This window comes from Diospyros lotus, chromosome 11, assembly GCF_014633365.1.
Source record: "Diospyros lotus cultivar Yz01 chromosome 11, ASM1463336v1, whole genome shotgun sequence".
NCBI classification, from domain to species: domain Eukaryota; kingdom Viridiplantae; phylum Streptophyta; class Magnoliopsida; order Ericales; family Ebenaceae; genus Diospyros; species Diospyros lotus.
In genome coordinates, this window is record NC_068348.1 from 13,669,817 (window position 1) to 13,691,115 (window position 21,299).

General features: G+C 34.8%; 1 protein-coding gene across 1 annotated transcript in view; it reads right to left on the minus strand.

The window, feature by feature from the left end:
* The window catches only part of LOC127813710 (SNARE-interacting protein KEULE), a 72,777-nt gene extending 56,882 nt beyond the window's left edge, over nucleotides 1–15,895 (minus strand). The window contains exons 1-2 of the mRNA XM_052354827.1: nucleotides 15,672–15,895; nucleotides 13,886–13,944 (exon numbers count right to left, since the gene is read on the minus strand). Coding sequence (XP_052210787.1) covers nucleotides 13,886–13,944; nucleotides 15,672–15,744 — 132 coding nt within the window. The 5' untranslated portion in view covers nucleotides 15,745–15,895. The remainder of the gene's footprint in view (nucleotides 1–13,885; nucleotides 13,945–15,671) is intronic.
* Between the last annotated feature and the right edge of the window lie 5,404 nt (nucleotides 15,896–21,299).

Here is a 21,299-nt window from a genome sequence, read left to right on the forward strand (position 1 = left end):
CTAGATCAAGAATATTTTTGCATTAGCAAACAAAAATACCTTTTTTCGATCTAGCAAACTCCATTATGAGAAAGTACTTTAACTTGCCTAAGTCCTTAATTTCAAAGTCACTGACAAGATCATTTTTTAACTTTTCGATTTCAGCTACATCATTACTAATCAAGATTATATCGTCCACATAAATAATCAAGATAGCAATTTTACCTTTTCTTGAATGCTTATAGAACAAGGTATGGTCTGCTTGACTTTGGCAATAACCGTGGCCTTTTAGCCTTTCCAAAGTATTCAAATCATGCTCTAGGTGATTGTTTGAGGTCGTATAAGGATTTCCTAAACCTACATACTTTCCTGTTGCCAAATTTCTCTTCAAATCTAGGAGGCAAACTCATATGTACGTTCCTCCTCTAAGTCTCTGTTCAATAAGACATTTTTCACATCCAATTGGTGTAAAGACCAGTTGAAATTTACAGCCAGTGACACCAAGACTCTAATTGAATTTGACTTCACGATAGGGGCGAAAGTCTCCTGATAATCAATTAAGTCTGTGTAAATCCCTTGGCTACTAGTCTGGCCTTGTATCTTTCTATACTTCTATCAACATTGCATTTTATATTAAACACACATTTGCATCCCACTGTTTTCTTACCCCTTGGTAGGCCAACTACCTCCCAAGTACCATTTTTCCTTAGAGCATTTCATCTCTTCTAAGACCATAGATTTCCAATTTTGATCATCTAGGGCTTCCTATATGTTTCTTGGGACAAATAGGTCAGAGATCTTAGCAATAAAAGCTCTATGTTTGTTAGAGAGGTTTTCATATAACAAGTACTTTGAAACAGGATGATTAGTACAAGAACAAATACCTTTTCTAAGAGCTATCGGGATATCAAGACCTAAGGGCTCATTAGGAATGGAATTAGAATTTGAAGAAGTAGGAGTTGGAATCAAGGAATTACCTGGAAGATTCCTAGCCCATCACTTTGAGATTAGAATTATCCTTATGCTAGTGTAATAGGTAGGCCCTTTCTTTTTGTATGATTTTTCCTTCTAGTATAAACCTGAATTTTAGAGTCCAAGTCTTCTTGTAGTATTGCTTCCCCTGAATTTGAATCAATGATACTTGGCAAAAATAGACTAGGATTGAGATTATTTTGTTTTTCTAAAAGCTGATATGTTGCAGGCTGTTCCAGACTTGTATTGGGTAGAGATATATCACTCCAAAAATGATCTTCCCTTCTCTCATTCTCACCCTGAAGAGAATTATTAAAAAATGGTTCATTTTCAATAAAGGTCATCCATATTGACGTGCATGTTTTTGGTTTTCAGATTGTAGCATTTGTACCCCTTTTTGTTAGGTGCATACCCTATAAAAACACATTTTTCTACCCTAGTTTATTATGAATTCATCCATACCTTTCATTAGAGGGAAAGCCCCTTTATATAGGCCCATCCTCGGCCAATCATTGGCAGTTACATGTTAACAATCAGCAGTTATTTCCCAACCCTCTTAACAATCTGTCCAACCACCTAACTGCTAACTGCCTATTGTTATTTGTTATAGCTGTAGCTAACAACCTAACTAATCCCACTGCCAATGTTCTAAAAGGAGGCCACCGCAAATAATTGCTAATCAGCACCCCTAGACACCAGGCTGATTAATCAGGCCCAATCAGCACCTAGGCACCTAGGTCGCCCAGACATGCGTGCATTGTGTGTGCATGCTATTATTGAGCTGTTTGTTATTTCCCCTTTCCCTTTCTCTCACTTGTCACTTTCCCTTTCTCTCTCTCATCGCGCGCCGCCTAGGTTGTCTCTCGTGGACTCGCCACTTTCTCTCTCTCTCTCTCTCTCTGCTTACTAATTTCTCCATTGGTTTATACTCCACCAATATTTATAGGCACCTGGATGATAGTCTCCCATGTACGCTGGAAGCTCAATTTCGGCTGCACCTGGTGCTGCCATGGAGGTAAGAAGAACCAGTCCAGCGGATTAAGCAAACGGACAGGAAAGAGGAAAAAGACAAATGGAGCACCGAGGCACACTCACACATTCTGGAGGGTTCGGGGAATAGAAAAACAAACGCTGGAGAAGGCTCGTGCTGCTGCCTTTTATTCATCCTATTTTAATATCATATATTACACATATATATAGATATATATATATATATATATTCAAGTGGCAGCACATGGGAGAGAGAAAATGGCGGTGGAGGTGGAAGCCCTTTGTGTGTCCAATATGCTGGAAATTTCCACCAGCTGCTCTAATCTTCTCATTCCCCTACTATTATATGATATTAATATATTATGTTAGCAATATATATATTTATATATATATGTTATTAATATAGTAGTTGCTAACATTATATATATATATTACATCTTAATATATATATATAAGTTAGCCACAGCAGTCTCACCCAATTCCCAACTGCTTTTCATTTCCCTTTAACATTATTTTCTTTTTAATATAATACATGTTACCTAATACCCAAGTAACCCAACTGCTTTTCAGTGTTATAAAGAAAGATTTATATATATATATAGCCTATATATAATCTGTTTATATATATGTGTGAATTTTATTTAAATTTTAAATAATTTTTCTAGGCCCTGCCTAGGCGCTAGGCTCCAGCCTGGTGCCCGACTAGCACTTAGCGCGTTTTAGAACATTGTCCATTGTTACAATCATCCCTACTAACCATCTAACTACCATATAGGGTCCTAACACAATCGTCCTCCCCGAGTTTTGGTCTTGGAATTTACAACGAGATTTGTAAAAGATAACACAATTAAAATCTTCGAATAGTTTACTCACAGATAAAAGGTTACTGGCAAGTTTAGGTACATGAAGGACAGATTTAAGGTAGATATTCTCTAAAATTTTGATTAAACCTTTTCCAGCAATAGATGAGAAACCCCCATCAACAATTCTGACTTTTTCGTTTCCAAGACAAGTAGAATAAGTATCGAATGAGCAGATTTGCAGGAAGTTTCATAGATGAAATAACTTCCATAGAAATTCATTAAGCCGGAAGATGCAAATATATACATCACAACTCCTAAGAAAACTCCTCAACTTTAGGCTAAACTTTAGGAGTAGATTACACTCCTACCATTTAGGTATAGATTACAACAATTCTTAGATTAAGATAAATACATAAGTGCTAATTTTCTTATCTGATTTATACTTATCTTCAACAAGTGGACCTTTCTATATTCAATTTCTCTTCTTCTTATCCTCTCGGTCACGACTTAGGCTTTCTTCTTTATCTTTTCCAACTCCCCCTCAAGCTAGTAAATAGATTTTTATCATTCCCACCTTGCCACAAATAGCCTCAAAACCTTGCATATTCATAGCTTTAGTAAAGATATCTGCCTCTTGAAGCGGTAGGGATATAGGTTAAACTTATACCTCCTCTCTCTATCTCTTGCTTGACAAAGTGTCAATTAATTCTCATGTGTTTCATCCGGTCATGTTATACCGGATTATTCACAATGCTAATTGCAAATTTGTCATCACAATAAAGAACGTTTGATGAGGACACTAAAAGTTGTAAGTCTTCCATCATTTTCTCTACCCAAATGTTCTCATAAATTCCTTGTGCAATGGCTCTAAACTCTACTTCTGCACTGCTTCTTGCCACAACTGATTGCCTCTTGCTTCTCCAAGTCACTAAATTCCCCCATAGTTTAGTACAAAACCCCAAAGTTAACCTGTTGTCTTCGATAGAACCAGCCCAATCAGCATCCACAAAGCCACTAATTCCTCTTTCTTGATTCTTCTTGAACAAGAGTCCTTTCCCAGGTATACCTTTTAGGTACCTGAAGATATGTAAGGCTACTTCTAAATGCCTTTTCTTAGGAGAATGCATGAACTGACTTACTATGCCTACAGCATATGTGATGTCGAGTCTTGTAAAAGATAAATAGATCAATTTGCCTACCAAACGCTAGTATCTTCCCTTGCCAACTTGATACTCCTATTTGCTATCTTCTTTATTCTTCCAATTAGGTTCTAAGGGGTATTAGCAGGTTTGCAAACGAGCTTACCAGTTTCTTTTAGTAGATCAATAGTATACTTTCTTTGAGATATACAGATCCCTTCCTTGCTTCTTGCTACTTCCATTCCCAAGAAATATTTTAATTCTCCCAGATCTTTTAGTTCAAATGCAGCCCTTAGTTTTCCTTTTAGATGTTCAATTCCATTGTATTGTCCCCTATGATGATGATGTCATCCACATAAACAATAAAAACTATTTTCTTGCCATCCACTAAAATTTTTGTAAAAAGAGTATGGTCTGTCTTCCCTTGTTTGTATCTCAAGTGAAGAATAATGTCACTAAACCATTTAAACTAGGCCATCAAAGATTGCTTCAAAGCCATATAGAGACTTGTTTAGCTTGCATACCTTTCCCTTTGTATTTTCTATATCAAATCCTAGAGGGATCCTCATGTAAATTTTCTCTTCCATCTCCCCATTCAAGAATGCATTCTTGATGTCCAACTGATGTAACTTCCAATCTAGGTTAACCGCGACTAAAAGCAAGACTTGAATAGAATTAAGTTTGGCAACCGAAGCAAAAGCCTCATAATCAAGCCCTTGGGTTTGGGTAAACCCTTGGGCTTGGGTAAACCCTTGGGCTACCAACCTTGCCTTATACCTGTCAATGCTTCTATTAGATTGGTATTTGACTATGAACACCCACTTGCTACCAGCCACTTTCTTTCCAACTAGTAACTTGACAATATCCCAGGTGCCATTAGCTTCTAAGGCTTGCATCTCATTCCTCACTGCTTCCTTCCACTTTTCATTTTTCAAAGCATGATGTATATCCTTAGGAATTTCCACCTCATCAATGCTGGCTGTAAAGGCCTTGAATTGTGGAGACAGCCTAGAATGTCCAACATAATTTGGAATAGGATGCTTTGTACACAGAGCCGGTCCTGGGTTTTTGGAGGCCCTGGGCAAATTTTTTAAGTGTGCCCCATTATACAAATGAAATAAAAAAAGTAAAAATTATTAATTAATTAATTTTATTAAAATTATAAAAATTTACAAAAAATAATTTGGGACTTCATTAAAACCTTATTTAGAGAAAATCTAATAGGATAAAATTCCAAATGAAGGAAAAAGAATACCTTGCATTGTAAATATTGTATTAAAAAATGAAAATAACATATTTGAGTCTACATACTTCCTTTCAAATCTCCGTAAGCATTTCTTAATTTGATCAATCTTCCTTTCATCTAGGGTTGTCAAAAAATATTCAAAAACCGGTAAACTGGACCAAACCGGACCGAACCATGCCTTTTGAATTGGTTATATGGTTCAATGGTTAGGTTATGGTTTTAAAAAATTAAGAACCAATATATTTAGTTTAGTTACTAATTTTTTTTTTTCAAACCATGGTTCGAACCAAACCGAAACCGAAACCGATATTATACTTATATATATTATAATTTTTTGAGTATATATATATATATACATATGCATAAATAGTATCACTTCTTAGGAAACTAAGCGAGATTCATTAACTCTTTTATTTCTAACATTTTATGCGCTATTGCTATACTAAATGGTCGATGTAATCTCATTTAATGAGATAGTATATGAATTATTTTGTTCTACTTTTACTTCAAAACTTGAAGCATTAATGAAGTTATGGGTTTATTTTAATTAACAAATTTGTTTGTAATTTAATATTTTACAAAAATATTTAGAAATTAAATGTTGATTGGATAGAACCGAAATCAAAGTTATTTAGAAGTTAATATTTTGCAAAAATATTTAAAATATTTAGAAATTAAATGTTGACGGATTGGTCATGGCTTGGTTTTATATATGTAATGGTTTGCTTATGGTTCTTATTTTTTCAGAACCTTTAAAAATGATTCGGTTACTAGATTCTTATAGAATCGGACCAATCCGAACCATTGATATCCCTACTTTTATTTTCCACAATTAATCGAAGTAAAAACAATCATCACATATACCAACAAAATAAAAATAGCAATGAAATCTTCTTTTGACAGGATACAAGTGGCAGCTTCTTTTGTTAATTTTTTTTTTTAATTTTTTATACACATATACATAAGTTTTAAAAAAAAAAATTGTGCCCCCTCACTTATGGGCCCTGGGCTGTGGCCCTGGTAGCCCTGGCCCAGGGCCGGCCCTGTTTGTACACGATCTCATCACTTTCCTTAGAGCTATGGGAATATCTATTGGAAATAGCCTTTGTCATGCTATTACTGCCAGCCTCAGTTTTTGGACCAATCTCTGGATCAGATGTTGGGTTTGGCTGAAGGTCATGAGGCCTTCTAGAATATACTAAGAATGGTTTATCCAAGGCTATGTCTTCTTGAATCCAATCTTCTTCTAGATCTCCCCCTGAATTAGACACTGAAGGTTGAGTAGGAATAAAAGCTTCAAGGGCTGATTCACTGTTAGTAGAGTGTTCAAGATCTTGGAACATAGGGAGAGGCAAAGTTAAGTCCCATTGTTCCTATGTACTAAGCCTTGGTTCTGGCAGAGAAGTGGTAAGAAAAAATGGTTGGTTTTCAAGAAAGGACACATCACAAGATACAATGAAACGTCTTGTAAGAGGATGGTAGCACTTATAGCCTTGTTGAGTACGAGAATACCCAACAAATATACATTTAAGGGCTTTAGGGTTAATTTGGATTGAGTGGGTTGTTGTTTATGAACAAACACAGTGCACCCAAAGATTTTTGGTGATAGGGAATTTAAAACCCGTTTGGAATGAGGATAGGAATCAAGAAGGACACTCAAACGAGTTCTAAATAAAAGAACTTTGGAGGGAAGCCGGTTAATAAGGTAAAAGGAGGTAAGAACAGCTTTTCCCCAATAGATACTAGGGACTGATTTGGTGAATAAAAGTGTCCTTGCAATTTCAAGGAGGTAGCGATTTTTCCTTTCTACCACCTCATTTTGTTGGGAATTGTAAGGGCATGAATTTTGATGAATAATCCCATGCTTAGTTAGATAATGATTGAATTGATTCGAAAAATATTCTCTACCATTATTTGATCGTAAAACATGGATTGAGGATTGAAAGACATTCTTAATCATGTGATGAAACCTCTTCAATATAACATAGGCTTTAGATTTTTCTTTCATTAGAAACACCCAACTAACCCTAGTGTGGTCATCTATGAATGTGATAAACCACATAGTATAGTTAGATTAAGTGTTCTTGCTGCCCCCAGATATCGCTATGAATCAAATAGAATGGCTGTGTAGGTTTATATGCATGAGATGGATAGGAAACTATGGTTTGCTTAGCAAGAATACATTGCTCACAATGGGAAGAATGACTGCTTTTATTATTAAAAAGATGGGGATGCAAGACTTTAAGATAGTTGAAGCTAGGGTGCCCTAAATGTTGGTGCCATAACATAAGCTTAGAATCTACCACAGTTGATAAAGAAGTTAAATTTTGAGACCTAGACCTAAGGGACTGACTATTCTTTGCAATATAGTAGAGACATCCTTTCTCCTCAACATTGCCAATCATCCTCCCCGAAGATAGGTCTTGAAATTCACAATAAGAGGGAAAAAATGTCACCGGACACTTCTCCTTTGGTTAACTTATTTACTGACAGCGAGTTGCACTTTAAGTTAGAATCTAAGGGATTTAAATTAAGTAGAAAGAAAACAGAATATATGGAATGCAAATTTAGTAAAAATGCAAGAGTGGATGATGTTATAATAAAATTAGAAGACCAAATCTTACAAAGAAAAAACCATTTTCGATATTTGGGATCAGTGATTCAAAAAGATGGAGAAATCCACGAGGATGTCGCACATAGAATTAAGGCAGGTTGGCTAAAATGGAGAAATGCATCGGGGGTGTTATGTGATGGTAAAATCCCATTAAAATTGAAAGAAAAATTTTATAGGACAGCTATAAGACCAGTCTTGCTGTATGGCTCAGAATGTTGGGCAGTCAAATACCAGCATGAGCAAAAGACGAGTGTAGCGGAGATGAGGATGTTAAGATGGATGTGCGGACATACAAGAAAGGATAAAATTAGAAATGAAGTTATTCGTAATAAGGTAGGAGTAGTGCCAATCGAGGAAAAGATGAGAGAGACTAGACTAAGATGGTTTGGTCATGTGAGAAGGAGACTAAGAGACGCTCCTGTGAGGAGAATTGATGAAATGGAACAATTAGTCACAAAAAGAAGTAGAGGTAGACCCAAGAAGACTTTGAGAGAGACATTAAAATTTGATATGAAATATATGGATCTAAATGAGGATATGACAAAAGACAGAAATACATGGAAGTCTAGAATTCATGTAGCCGACCCCACATAGTGGGATAAAGGCTGGATATGTTGTTGTTGTTGTTGTTTAAGTTGCACTTTAAGTTAGGCACAAATAGCAGTGATTGCAGTCTTAGGCCTCCCACATTAATTGTGCATTTTCCTTGTGCCATAGCTATGGTACCATCAGTCATTGAAATTGATAAATCTTGATCACAAGGTTCATAGGCAGATAGTACTTGCAAAGATCCAGTCATGTGATCTAAGTCCCTGTATCAATTATCTAGCATTCTATAGGCAATTTAAAGGAGGTTAGAGAGTGTACAGAGATACCTTGTTTAGCCAAAAACACTACCGAATTAGGAGATTCACTTGTTTCTGATTTAGCCACCTTTGTTTAACTTAATAGTTGCTATAACATCTCCAACTGATCCGTCGATAGGGTCAAATGAGTGGTTTTTTTAGCTTCCACTCCTCCTCCATAGGCTGCTTGGTTTCCCTTCCTTTGATTTCTAGGCTTCCAATTTACTGGTTTGCCATGAATATTCCAGCAAGTTTCCTTTGTGTGAAATGGTTTATTGCAAGAATCACACCATGGTTTGTCCTTGTGTAGCTCCCCTTTAAATGGATGAGATATCTTTGTCTTCGAGGAGACCCAGTGTTATTAAAGGCCCAAGGTGCACTAAGGCGCAAAGGGTCTTGGAGCCTGAGGCGCAAGGCGAGACGCGCGCCTGGCAGGTGCAAGGCACATGCTGACTAAGAAGAAAGAAAAATATACTTCTTAATTGAATAATAAGTCATAAAATATATCCTAATCACATATCAACATTTATGTTATCAAAAAATTCAAGAATTCAACATATATTAAATAAATCACAACATAAACATACTTCAAGAAGAAGCAGCAGCAAGCATCAACAAATAAAAATTAAAAAAAAAAAAAAGAGCTGAAGAAGAAGAAGAAGAACAGGAGGAAGAGAAGAAGAAGAAGAAGTAGCAGCAGCGTAAGAAAGAAGAAGAAGAAGCAAAGGAAAAGAAGAAGAAAAAGAAGCAGGCTAGCAGTAGCAGCAGCGTAGTGAGAAGAAGAAGAAGTTTAGTAGCAGCAACGTAGTAAGAAGAAGAAGAAGAAGAAGTAGACAAAGTTTAGCAGCAGCGGAAGAAGAAGAAGAAGTTTAGCAACAACAGAAGAAGAAGAAGAAGAAGAAGAAGAAGTTTAGCAGCAACAGAAGAAGTTTAGCAGCAGTGGAAGAAGAAGAAGAAGAAGAAGTTTAGCAGCAGCGGAAGAAGAAGAAGAATGTTTAAAAAATAAAACATGCTGAAAAATCAGTTGCGCCTGATGGATGTGCGCCTGAGGGAGGCGCGCCTGAAGGGCCTAGGCGCACCTGGCTGGATCTCGCCTCGCCTGGGCATGGCAAGGCGAGATGGCTGCGCCTTGAGGGGCCTTGTGCCTAGGCCCTTCCCAAGCGCGCCTTTAACAACACTGAGGAGACCAAAGCTAATGATTGTAAGGTTGTATCAGAATTGTTCACCCCTGGAGGATTAAGCATGACTCTTTTCCTACTTTCTTCCCTTCTCACTTCAGCAAAGACTTCCCTTATTGATAGGAAAGGCTTGGTGACAAGTAGCCTCCCCCTTACTTCATCAAGATCAGGATTTAGGCCATGCAAGAAATCGAACACTCTCTCCTTTTCTATCATCTTTTCATACTTCTTTCCATCTCCAGCACACTCCCATTTAATTTCATGGAACAAATCCATCTCCTGTCAAAATTCAGTTAAGGCATTATAATATTCTATGACTAAATTGTTACCTTGCCTAGTAGTCCGGAAAGTAGAGCGAATCTAGAAGCTTTGGGCAGTATTCTCCATATCAAAGTATATCTCTTACACTGCTTCTCATATCTCCTGAGCTGTCTTGTAGAACAAATAGGTTCTCCCAATCGTTGGCTCCATAGAGTTGACTAACCATGCCATTACAATTGAGTTTTCAGCCTCTCAAATACCATAATTGGCTCAATCAGTGCTTGGCTTAGAAATCGTCCCATCGAGATAGCCAATCTTGCCCTTGCCTCGGATCACCAGCAAGACGGACTGGAAACACTCTCTAAAGTTGGTTCCATTCAACTTATGCTGAGTGATTTGGAGAGAATGATTATCTAGGGTGATTGGAGATTGTGGAACGAAAGTATTCCTTGGTGCAGGTGGTAGATTGGTGGAAGCTCCACTTGCTGATGAGTTTTTAGCTATATTGTGGACTTATAGATGTTACCAATCAGAGAGAAAGACAAGAAAAAAACAGTGGAAATCTTGCTACAGATCTATGGCTTTGATACCATAATGAGCAGATTTGCAAGAAGTTTCAATGTTTCATAGATGAAATAACTTCCATAGAAATTCATTAAGCCAGAAGATGCGAATATATACATCATAACTCCTAAGAAAAATCCTCAACTTTAGGCTAAGCTTTAGGAGTAGATTACACTCCTACTATTTAGGTATAGATTACAACAATTCTTAGATTAAGATAAATACATAAGTGCTAATTTTCTTATCTGATTTATACTTATCTTTAACAGCTGGACCTTTCTATCTTCAATTTCTCTTCTTCTTATCCTCTCAGCCACGACTTAGGCTTTCTTCTTTATCTTTTCCAATAGTATCAAATAAGTGGGATGAACTAGTCATATGATCAAATGCACCTGAATATATAATCCAAGGTGCAAAATTTGAAAAACAAGATAGAGCAATAGGATCACTACCTATTTCAGCAATTTGGACACTAGGAATACCGGATGAGGAATTGGACTTCAGCAACCTTAGAAGATGATCCATCTGCTCCTTGGTGAATGGACTGGTTTTAGCTTCATACGTAGCAGGGTAAGTATCAGTGTTTTAAAACACGCTAGGCGCTAGTCGAGCGCCAGACTGGGGCCTAGCGCCTAGGCTGCACCTAGGTGAGGCCTAGGAAAAATGCTGTTTTTTTTTTTTTTTTTAACTTTTGTATGTCATTTGATGTTATTTTCAGATAAATCAGAGTTGGAAAGATAAGTGAAATAATGAAATTAAGCCTAAGAAAACAAACTGTTAGATTAGCTAACGACTTTATGAAACATTAACATAGATTATTAAGTTTAGGGTTTAGACTTTGTGAAACACAGCTTATTAGTGTTACAAACAATAGAATCAAACAAAGACAGAACAAAAATAACAAGGCCACCAACAAAATACAACACAGACAAATAAGAAAGATGAACAAGAGCAAAATAACAAAGCGTGTGCACGGTTGGTATCAGAGCTGTCCGAATCACTAGTTGTCCGAATCATGGTTTTTTGTACCAAAGGAAGAAGAATTGCAAACCAAATGATGGCCATACGTACCGGAGGAAGAAGAGCAAGAATCGGCAGGGAAAGAACGGCAAAGAGACAATTGGCAGCGGCGGCAACAAGAGAGAGAAAGCAACAAGTCCACGAGAGACGACCTAAGCAGCGCGGGACAAAAGAGAGAACGAGAAAGCAATGAGAGAGAGAAAGGGAAAGCAATAGCGACGAGAGAAAGGGAAAGCGATGAGAGAGAGAGAGAAAAAGAAAGGGACAATACCGAACAGCTCAATATTAGCATACACACATGTTTGGCCGGCCCAGGCGGCGCACGACCCAGGCAGCGACTGCCTGGGCCGTCTAGGCACCGATTAGGCCTGATTAATTGGGCCCCGCACCTAGGGGTGTCGATTTGGAAGTATTCACGGCAGCCCCTGTCTAGGTGATTGCCTAGGCTGCCTTTTAGAACACTGGTAAGTACAACTTCGTTTCTTGCTATTCTTGGGTTTCCAGTTTTTGGTTTCTCATGAATAACCCAACAGGTCTCCCATGTATGATGGGATTTATTACAATGATCACACCAAACTTTAGGTTTTCTCCTACTGGCTCACCTTATAAACCTTAGCATCAGCCACCATTACCAAAGTTTCAGTGTGTATATTCTCAGTTTTTTTCCAACACATAACCTTCCTCCGACTTTCTTCCCTTCTGACTTCATAAAACACTTCACTAAGAGATGGGAGGGGTTGCCTACCGAGTATTCAACCTCTGACTTCATCAAAACCGATGTTAATTCTAACTAGGAACTTGAAAATTCTGTGGTTTTTTACCATCTTCTTGTAGTTTTGCAATCTTCAAGAGATTTCCATTCATAGTCATTGAATAGATCTAGATCTTGCCACAACCTTTTCAATGAATTGAAATATTTTGTAACATTGTCTCCTTGTTGCCGAATCTCACCTAGTTTGAGGGTCAGCTCGTATCCTTGGGACTGATTTCCCAAATCTAAGTACATTTGGGTGACATTGTCCCAAAGTTCCTTTGACGCTGCATAGCACATATAATTTACACTAATTTCTTCTTCCATTGAATTCACCAACCATGTCATGACCATGAAATTTTCTGCATCCCATGTCGAGTAGGCTGGATCCTTCTCATTAGGCGCCTTTGTGTCATCGGTTAAATATCCAATCTTGTTGCGTCCACGTATGTACATCCGAATAGATTGAGACTAATGTAGAAAGTTATCACTATTCAACCTAATGGTGGTGAATTGGGCAGGACTGGACTAAGTCTCAAAATTTCCATGTAGGTTTGGGGTTGGCATAGAGATACAAGACTCAAATGAAATTTTAGACATGGTGAAAACAGAGCTTCAATTGAACAGCTAGGGTTCTTTTAAGGTGGCTCTGATACCATGAACAAAAGGTGATCGGCTAGTAGGCTTCCTCAAGTAAGGGTGAGAGGCTTACTCGAGTAATGGATTAGGTTAGCTGACTAACAATAAGATTTACTCGAGTATAAATTAGGGCAACTAAATAATTAAAAGACAATACTTGAGTAGAAAGATGATTGTATATGAGAATGAGTCTCTATATTCATCACTGGTGTGTACATCAGTTTATATACATATATTTTATTCTTAGACTAGGAATCTACATCAATGACAAATTTATACAATAATAGGAAACAACAGGAATAGAAAACTGCTAATTACAGTTATGCATATTCTATTTCCTATTAGACTAAGCTATATTTAGTAGCACAAAATAAAAGAGACAGCTAATGATTCGGTCATGTGGACAGCCAAATCATTCCTGATTTCCAACAGTAATACAAAAAGGCATCCCTAATGCATGAGACTCCCCACTTTGAATGAGTTTACATAGGATCATACTTTTACGAAGCCTCCCCCTTTGCTTTTCTAACAAAGAGACTGCTTCCACAACTCAAACCTGTGACTGCCCAGTCACAAATGATATTAGAATACGCATCCTAAATTTCAGTCTAAGGTGTTGGACTCACCGCAATAAAAATCCCCTATTGACAGGGAAAGAAGGAGTGAGAAAGCTTGTTGAATAAAGCTTCATTGTTCTATTGAACACAAAAGAGGAACAAAATAAAATAGTATTTATATATGAAAATACTTAGTACGTATCATGATTATAAGTAACAATTAAATGATTGCAAAAGTAATAAGCATGATAAATAACCCTGCAAAACATTATGATAATGAAAAAAAATGAAAATTGCAAAAGACATTTTAATACAAGCTGCTTATACCTTCCATGTTGATTTTGAGTCCCCAGTTTTGGCAGATCGAAGCATTTCATACAATAACCCTGTAAATTTACATTCAAAATCAATAATTAAATAGATAAGCAATTAATCAAGCATAGTTCCAGTGAAAACAATCAGGATAACAAAATAAATCAGTTTTGTATTTCCATGCTTCATACAACAATTTCATTGCATCTGAGATTCCGTGGTATTTGTAGATCAGACTTTTCCGGACACTTCTTGTCAAAGAACATGCAGCTCTATTGCCACTAACTTTTTTTATTAACGTGGATAACCTATTTACAATTAATCATCTAATAGAAGAAACTCAGTGAATATGCAGTGGCCTCTAAATTCACAGCTTAGACCTTCCCCAACAATGTCTTCTTCATGGAGCTTTCCTCTATCACTTCTTTTATTTTGTTTGTCCCTTCTTTTATGAGATAAGAAATGTATCTAGTTGATTTTTGACTTCCTAATTCCTCTTGCTACAATTTATTTGCAACATCTAAGCACTTTCAGTTCATACAAAATTAAGTGGCACACCCATGAAGATGCAATTTCCAACTCAACAATATTGCCAGCTGTCTTACTGACATTAATCAACATTTAGAATTCTAGCCACAGTGAAAATTATATCCATCATTTAAATATTATTACTAATGACATAAGTACACTTGATTGTCTCCTTTTACTGCCTCTATGCCGACCTATTCCTTCTCATTAAAATTTGTAATTATTTTCAATCATAGATTGCTTAAATTTCATTTTTCATTGTAGACCTCTTAAAACAACATGTTGAAGATTATAGGTAAAATATATATTTAAAAAAAATGACCAAAGCCTGCAATCCTCCCAACCCTGACATCGTAGAAAAGGCTATGAATAAAGATGTATATATCAACATATGTGTACATGTGCAAAAGGGTGAACAAGGGAGATCAGAAAGCCGTACGAAAACACAAGGCTCCATTTGCTGGGTACAACTTCCCCACGAATATTTTCACATTCTCCACAATCAATTGCAATTAAGGATCATTAAACAATTCACTTAAACAATTTATAGACCATTTATAGACCAAACAATTTATAGCATCAATTTATCTCCATTTTACCTCACAAACAATTTATAGACCAAATTCCCATAAATTATTTTCCAAGATGAGGCATCAATTTCAATTTTGAGAAAGGAAATTGATGCTACCTTCCACCTATTCAAGTTCTCCAATCATAATGAACATTTTTATGGGCAATGAGTACCTTCTAGTGGTGCCTATCATGGTCGAAGTTTAAATGCCAACCAATTCCCTGATAAACTAAAGATTGCGAGGCATTATACAGATCACAGTTACAGAGCTTTTACAGGTACGCGTTTTGACTCACTCAAAATGACAAGCGTTGCTTACTTTGTTTGAATAAGTTAAGGTGCCCTCAATGCTTCCCATCCCCCTCTTGAACTCGTTTTGCATGAAAAAATTGAGAGCCTAAGAGACGTCTTCTTTAATATCTTTCAACTGTCTAATAGAATCTCTGATGAAATAAGCATTTTACTTTGAGTTTCATCAGCATAACCAGCATCCTTGGCCGGTATAATCAAACAACCTTTTTTTCTAATCAATATTTCCAGTTGAACAAATTGAGAGCAAGTTAAACAAGCAAATGAATCGAAATCAAATGAATCAAGTAAAGCATATCCGTGCGCCGCAAATTAGAACTAAATTCCGCATCAGTGAAGCATGGTTACGAGAGAGAGAGAGAGAGAGAGAGAGAGAGAGTTTGGCAGACTCACGATCACGGGTAAGTTGCCGGAAGTTCTTGTACTCGCTGCCCTGAGAGGAGGTGTCGGAATCAGACATCGACATGTCGATTCAAGCTCCTCCAATCTTCAATTCTACCAAAAACAACGAATTGGGGGAACAGATCGTGCTGATCCAAGACCGAGAGAAAGAGCTTTTTCCAGAGAGAGAGAGAGAGTCCCCGAGGGGTAATTATTAGGGGGTTTGATGCGATACATTGACTAGCCAAAGCCAAACGTTGAAAGGTATCAAACGGCGGGCCGAACTGTGTCTTGTCGACGAAGGATTTGACTGACGGCGTTTTATATTTCGTAATTTACAGTTATGCCCCTTGAATTTATCATAATTGTTTATGCCACCTACCTGCCTTTCTGAGGAAATTGTCATTTGTTACTTGTACCTTCAACTACAAAAAAAAAAAAAAAAAAAAAAAAAACAAAAACAACTCAAACGCGAAAATGTCTTTACTTAACTTGTAAAATTATAAAAGCTCTTTTATCTTCTTCCTTTATTTCCTCCCTCTCTCATCTTATCTAGTGACTCTATAGCTATTTCATTTCTTATTTCTTTCATCTTTCCATGATCGCTTTCAGCAACTACTCGTCGCTCCTTTCACCTTATTACTTCACCACTTCGTGCCATTTTACCTCTCACCTGCGATCACCGTTGCATCCTGAGTAACGACCAGCGTGCGAGAAACAAGACAAAGGCAACGACGAACAATTGCTAAAAAAAATCATGGGAAATAGAAAGAGATAAGAAATGAGACGACTACGGGATTGCTGGGTAAAGAAAAATAAATTTACCTAGAGAAAGTATTTTCATCATTTTGACTTATGTGTGTAACTCTTTTTGTAGTCCTATATGTACAAGTAGCACAATCATTTATAAATTCTCACTTTAATTCTAGGATTTTCAAAACAACTCTATACAAAATAAACAATTATCATTGTTTCATAATAAAATTCTTTTTTTTTTTTAAGTGTTTCATAATAAAATTCATACTCATAAATGTGGTTGTTATCTTGAGGTCTCTCTCTTCCCTTATTATGGTTGTTATTATAGGTTTGATAGATAGATTTTAGCAACATTTTGATAAATGTTAAAGAAATAATACTATACTTGATAAAATGAGGTTCATTTCCTTAATTAACTAATGATATCAAAAAGCATAAATTTTATAATATTATATTATGAGAAATATTTTTAAAATAATTAGTAATTATAAAAAAATATACCCACTTCTTATTTTAAATTTTTTATAAAAATATAATTTACCGTGTAAATGTTGATAAATTGGTTTTCCTATTTCTCCTACAAGTATTAGCATTTGACGAGTGCGATTTTGTTCACCTCCTTTAACGAGGGTGACCATCACTCTCACTGCTTTTGTGAGGGTGAAAAGTAACGGAACGGCACCCTCACTGTTTTTGTGAGGGTGAAAAGTAACAGAACGACAATAAAAAATTACTCCCATGCTGTTTTGTTACTTTTCACTCTTACAAAAACAGTGAGGGTGATTGTCACCCATTAAAGGAGGTGAACAAAATCACACTCGCATTTGACCGGGAGAAGGAAAGTCTTAACGCGTTTGAGGGTGGGGGTCAGACTTGACAGGGCCAAGCCGCCAAGTGTTGAAGCCAAGCCAACCTCCAATCATGCACTAAAATTAAAAATTGGACGGAAAGTTTATTATTATTATTATTATTATGGTCTTCACAAAATTATAAATTATTTTTTATTTTTCTAATTAAGATACATTAGAGTAAATGATTTGAAGAACTAATTTTAAGAAATAGCAACAGCTTATTCTGCGTGGTTTTTAAAATTATTTTCAAATTAAAATTGTGATAAATTGTCTCCATACTCCTTATAATTTGGGTGAGTTCCACATAGGATCCTTGTGATTTAAAAATGGCTATGGAAATCTGTTGAGTTTGATTTTAATTTTGATAATAATGAATGTTTGTGTGTAAAACTTTATTGATAATTTGAGGATGCGTTGAGGTTCTCTTGATGATGAAAAGCTGAATGTAAATTATCTCAATATGGTTATTCTTATATATTGCTCTAAGATTTCGAACTTATGCTTGAATCAAATCACTTGTTGCTCATAAGAGTTTGCTTAAATGACTTAAAAATGATATCTTAAGCATTCAAATATGTGTTCATATAGTAATACATAAAGTTCGGATGAAAAAGAAGACTTGAATGCCTTTGATATAAAATGAATGGATTTATGGATAAACATTCATTCAAGGTCTTGAAGAAGAAACTCAAATAAAAATGATTTTGATACATTCATACTTGAGTTCTAGAAAATTATTTAAATTGATTATTAGAAGGAAAAACACCAAGTACTTAAGATTCTTGATGATTAAAGTTTGATAAATGAAAGATCCTTCAAATATTTAAAAGTTGAATGTTTGTTGCTTGGTAAGTAAAATCATTCAAGTGTGTAAAAGATTTAACATTAGGTTGATCAAGTACTGAGTGTTTAATTCTTGAATATTTAATCAATAATCAAAGTGTCAAGATTTTGAATCATCATGTTGTTAATGTTAATCCAGTAAAAGTCTTTAGAGTTTAACGATTTAATTGAGGCAAAATAATTAGTCGTCTTATATATAATTTTGATCGAGTAAATGTGAATGGAAAAAACAGTTTACTTGAAGAATTGCATACTTGTGAAATATGTTGTGTTTTTATATATATGTGCGCGCGCGCGCGCACTCAATAGAATGATCTTTCTTTAATCAACAAAAAAAAAAAAAATTTAGTCGAAATAATAAATGATGTACTCGACTAACTTTTTAATAAGATCGAGTAGAACTTAATTCCTTAATGTATTAATTGCTTATAAACTTAAAGTATTAAGCTAAAAAGCTTTATTAAAGTAATGAAAATGACTAGTCGACTAACTATGATTATTAGTCAAATAATAGGAATATGTAATCAAGTAAAGAAAACGATTAATTAAGTGACATATAGTCATACTTGACTACTTTGTTAGTTCAATCAAGTATCTTTCGAATATTTTAAGGCTAAATCGAATATATGATTGATGTACTTGAATACTACTTTGAAAATCTTTCAATCGAGTAATTTGAATAGTATTTGGCTAACTAAGATATTAATCAAGTGAAATTTGGTAATCAAGTAAGAAATAGAACTAAAATAGTAAGCATCTATGCTTATATCCTTAATCGACTAAAAAAGATTAGTAATCAAGTATATCTTATCTTTAATTGAGTAATTAATTATCTGATTCGAGTAATATATCGCCTGAAAAATGCCAAGTCAGTGTAGTTGGACATTAATCAACTAAGAGATAGGTTTAATCAAGTAAAATTTTATCTTAATTAAGTAAATGAATATCTTAGTTGAGTATATTGTGCTATATAGAGAGTCAGTCTATGTAATTAATAAATTGATCAACTAATAGGTATTATATGTTAGTGATATGCCCTAATACTAGATTTAAATGACATATAATTAATGCATGTGATGTATCTTTGTATATGATTAATAAAAGGAAAGTTTATCATCATTCATTAAACTCTCCATTTTATTATATGAATGAATTCTTAGATTTTTTTAACATGATTAATCAGGAAAGTATTTTGTGAAGTGTCATCTAGTCATGCTTATAAGATCTGACACATAGTTATAGTGTTTGTGAGTTTATCATACAATAACTCTCGCTTGGTTGGGACATTGAGTGATGAAAGAATTATAATACACAATAATCGTCAACTGTAATAGACTCACTTGAAATTAGAATTCATTGAATTCTATATTATCCTGGATTGGTACTAGGCGTTTCCCAAGACTTTTTAGATCATCATTAGAATATGAAAAAATTCTTGTGATGGGTCAAAGTGTTTCAGTCAGTGCCAAACGGGTTTTGGTGCTATCTATTTGTTAACAAACAGTGAACATATAAAGTCACATACCATATAACGTGGCATCTGGCATTAGCGCTATGCACTTGTTGTATCTCGAACATTATTAAAAGTTAATGATGTGATAAATTTGTTAGTTTAAAAGGAGGGTGAATTAATTTTTTCACCTTTTTTAAAATTTAAACTTAAATAAATAAATTTGAAATAAGAATGCAAGGAAAGTAAGAATGCTACACACTGGATTTAAAGTGGTTCGGTTATAAAGTTTAACCTACTATCTTGGTTCACAACCAAGGATCTTGCAAACATACAAAATGTATATTATTACCTTATAGCCTTTACACAGGATCAGCTACACAACATTTACAGTTGATTTTTTTTCAAACTTGGTTCAGCTACAATCATCGCCTTTCAAGGATAAGGCGCAACCTTTACAAAATTTCAAAAATATTGTGAAAATATTTCTCAAGAGAAAAATATAAAATAAAATAGTAAATACTTAAACTTTCTCTTGATAAAGAGTTACAAAATATGAATGTAAGACACTCTCTTTGAAAAATCTCATTGAAGGATAATATAGATAAGCTCATGAGAAGTAGAAAGCTTTTGAATGATCACTTAAAGCTCTTGGGAAGAGTTCTTGTGTGTGTATTCAATTGTTCTAACCTTCTTCATACATCTTTTATTTATAGATTTCTTGCATTTAATGTTAATTGACATGGTAAATGACAATTGAAATGTTTCAATTGAGTCACAACTACTACTTTTTCTCTCTATGAGTATTAAATAACATATATAAATTCACAAAAGTACACCTATGTTATCCAAAATGTATTTAATGAACTGAAAATATGAAACTGACAGCATTCAATCAATACATCAAACAACTATATTTTTCAAAATTTGCCAGACAATACTCAACTAAGTTTTAGGCTTACTTGATTAATATAGATTCTTACTTTATTGGATATACTATATAATCGATTTTATGAAAGACTTACTCAAGTATGACTAAGCCATTACTCGACTAATATAGAAGCTTCAGAAACTTGCATTATTTACTTGATTACAAGACTAAGTTTACTCAACTATTTTGGATCTTTACTAGAGTACAATCAAATGGCACTCAATTATATTTAGGTTCAGAGACTTAGCCAGATTCCAACCAATCTTTACTCGGTGAAGAAAAGATATTTACTCGAGTACAAAAATATATTAGTCAATTATAAAGAAAATTACTTGAGTAAGAAGATACTCATAAGATATAACATAGAGATGCTCAATTATCAAAAAGATTTACACAAGTACAAAAGATTAATACTCGATTATAAAAACTATTTACTGGATTAAATTCAAGATAATAGAAAATTGTATAGCACACTCAAGTATAAGAATTTTGATAGTCAATTAAATTAAACCTTTACTCAATTATATACATATATGTAATCGACTAATTTGAAAATAAACTGAGCATTACTTAATTATATTCAAAACATACTCAATTGGATTTTTAAAAAAAATAATTTCAAAAGATTTACTCAATTATCACAAAGAGTTTACTCGATTGACTCTCACATACTTTATGAAATACTCGATTATATTCAACATGTACTCAATTGATTGAATAAATACTCGATTAATATGAACATATACTCGATTATATTGAGCATTTTACTTGATTAAAAAATCAACAAACTTAAGAAGTTTTTAAAATGT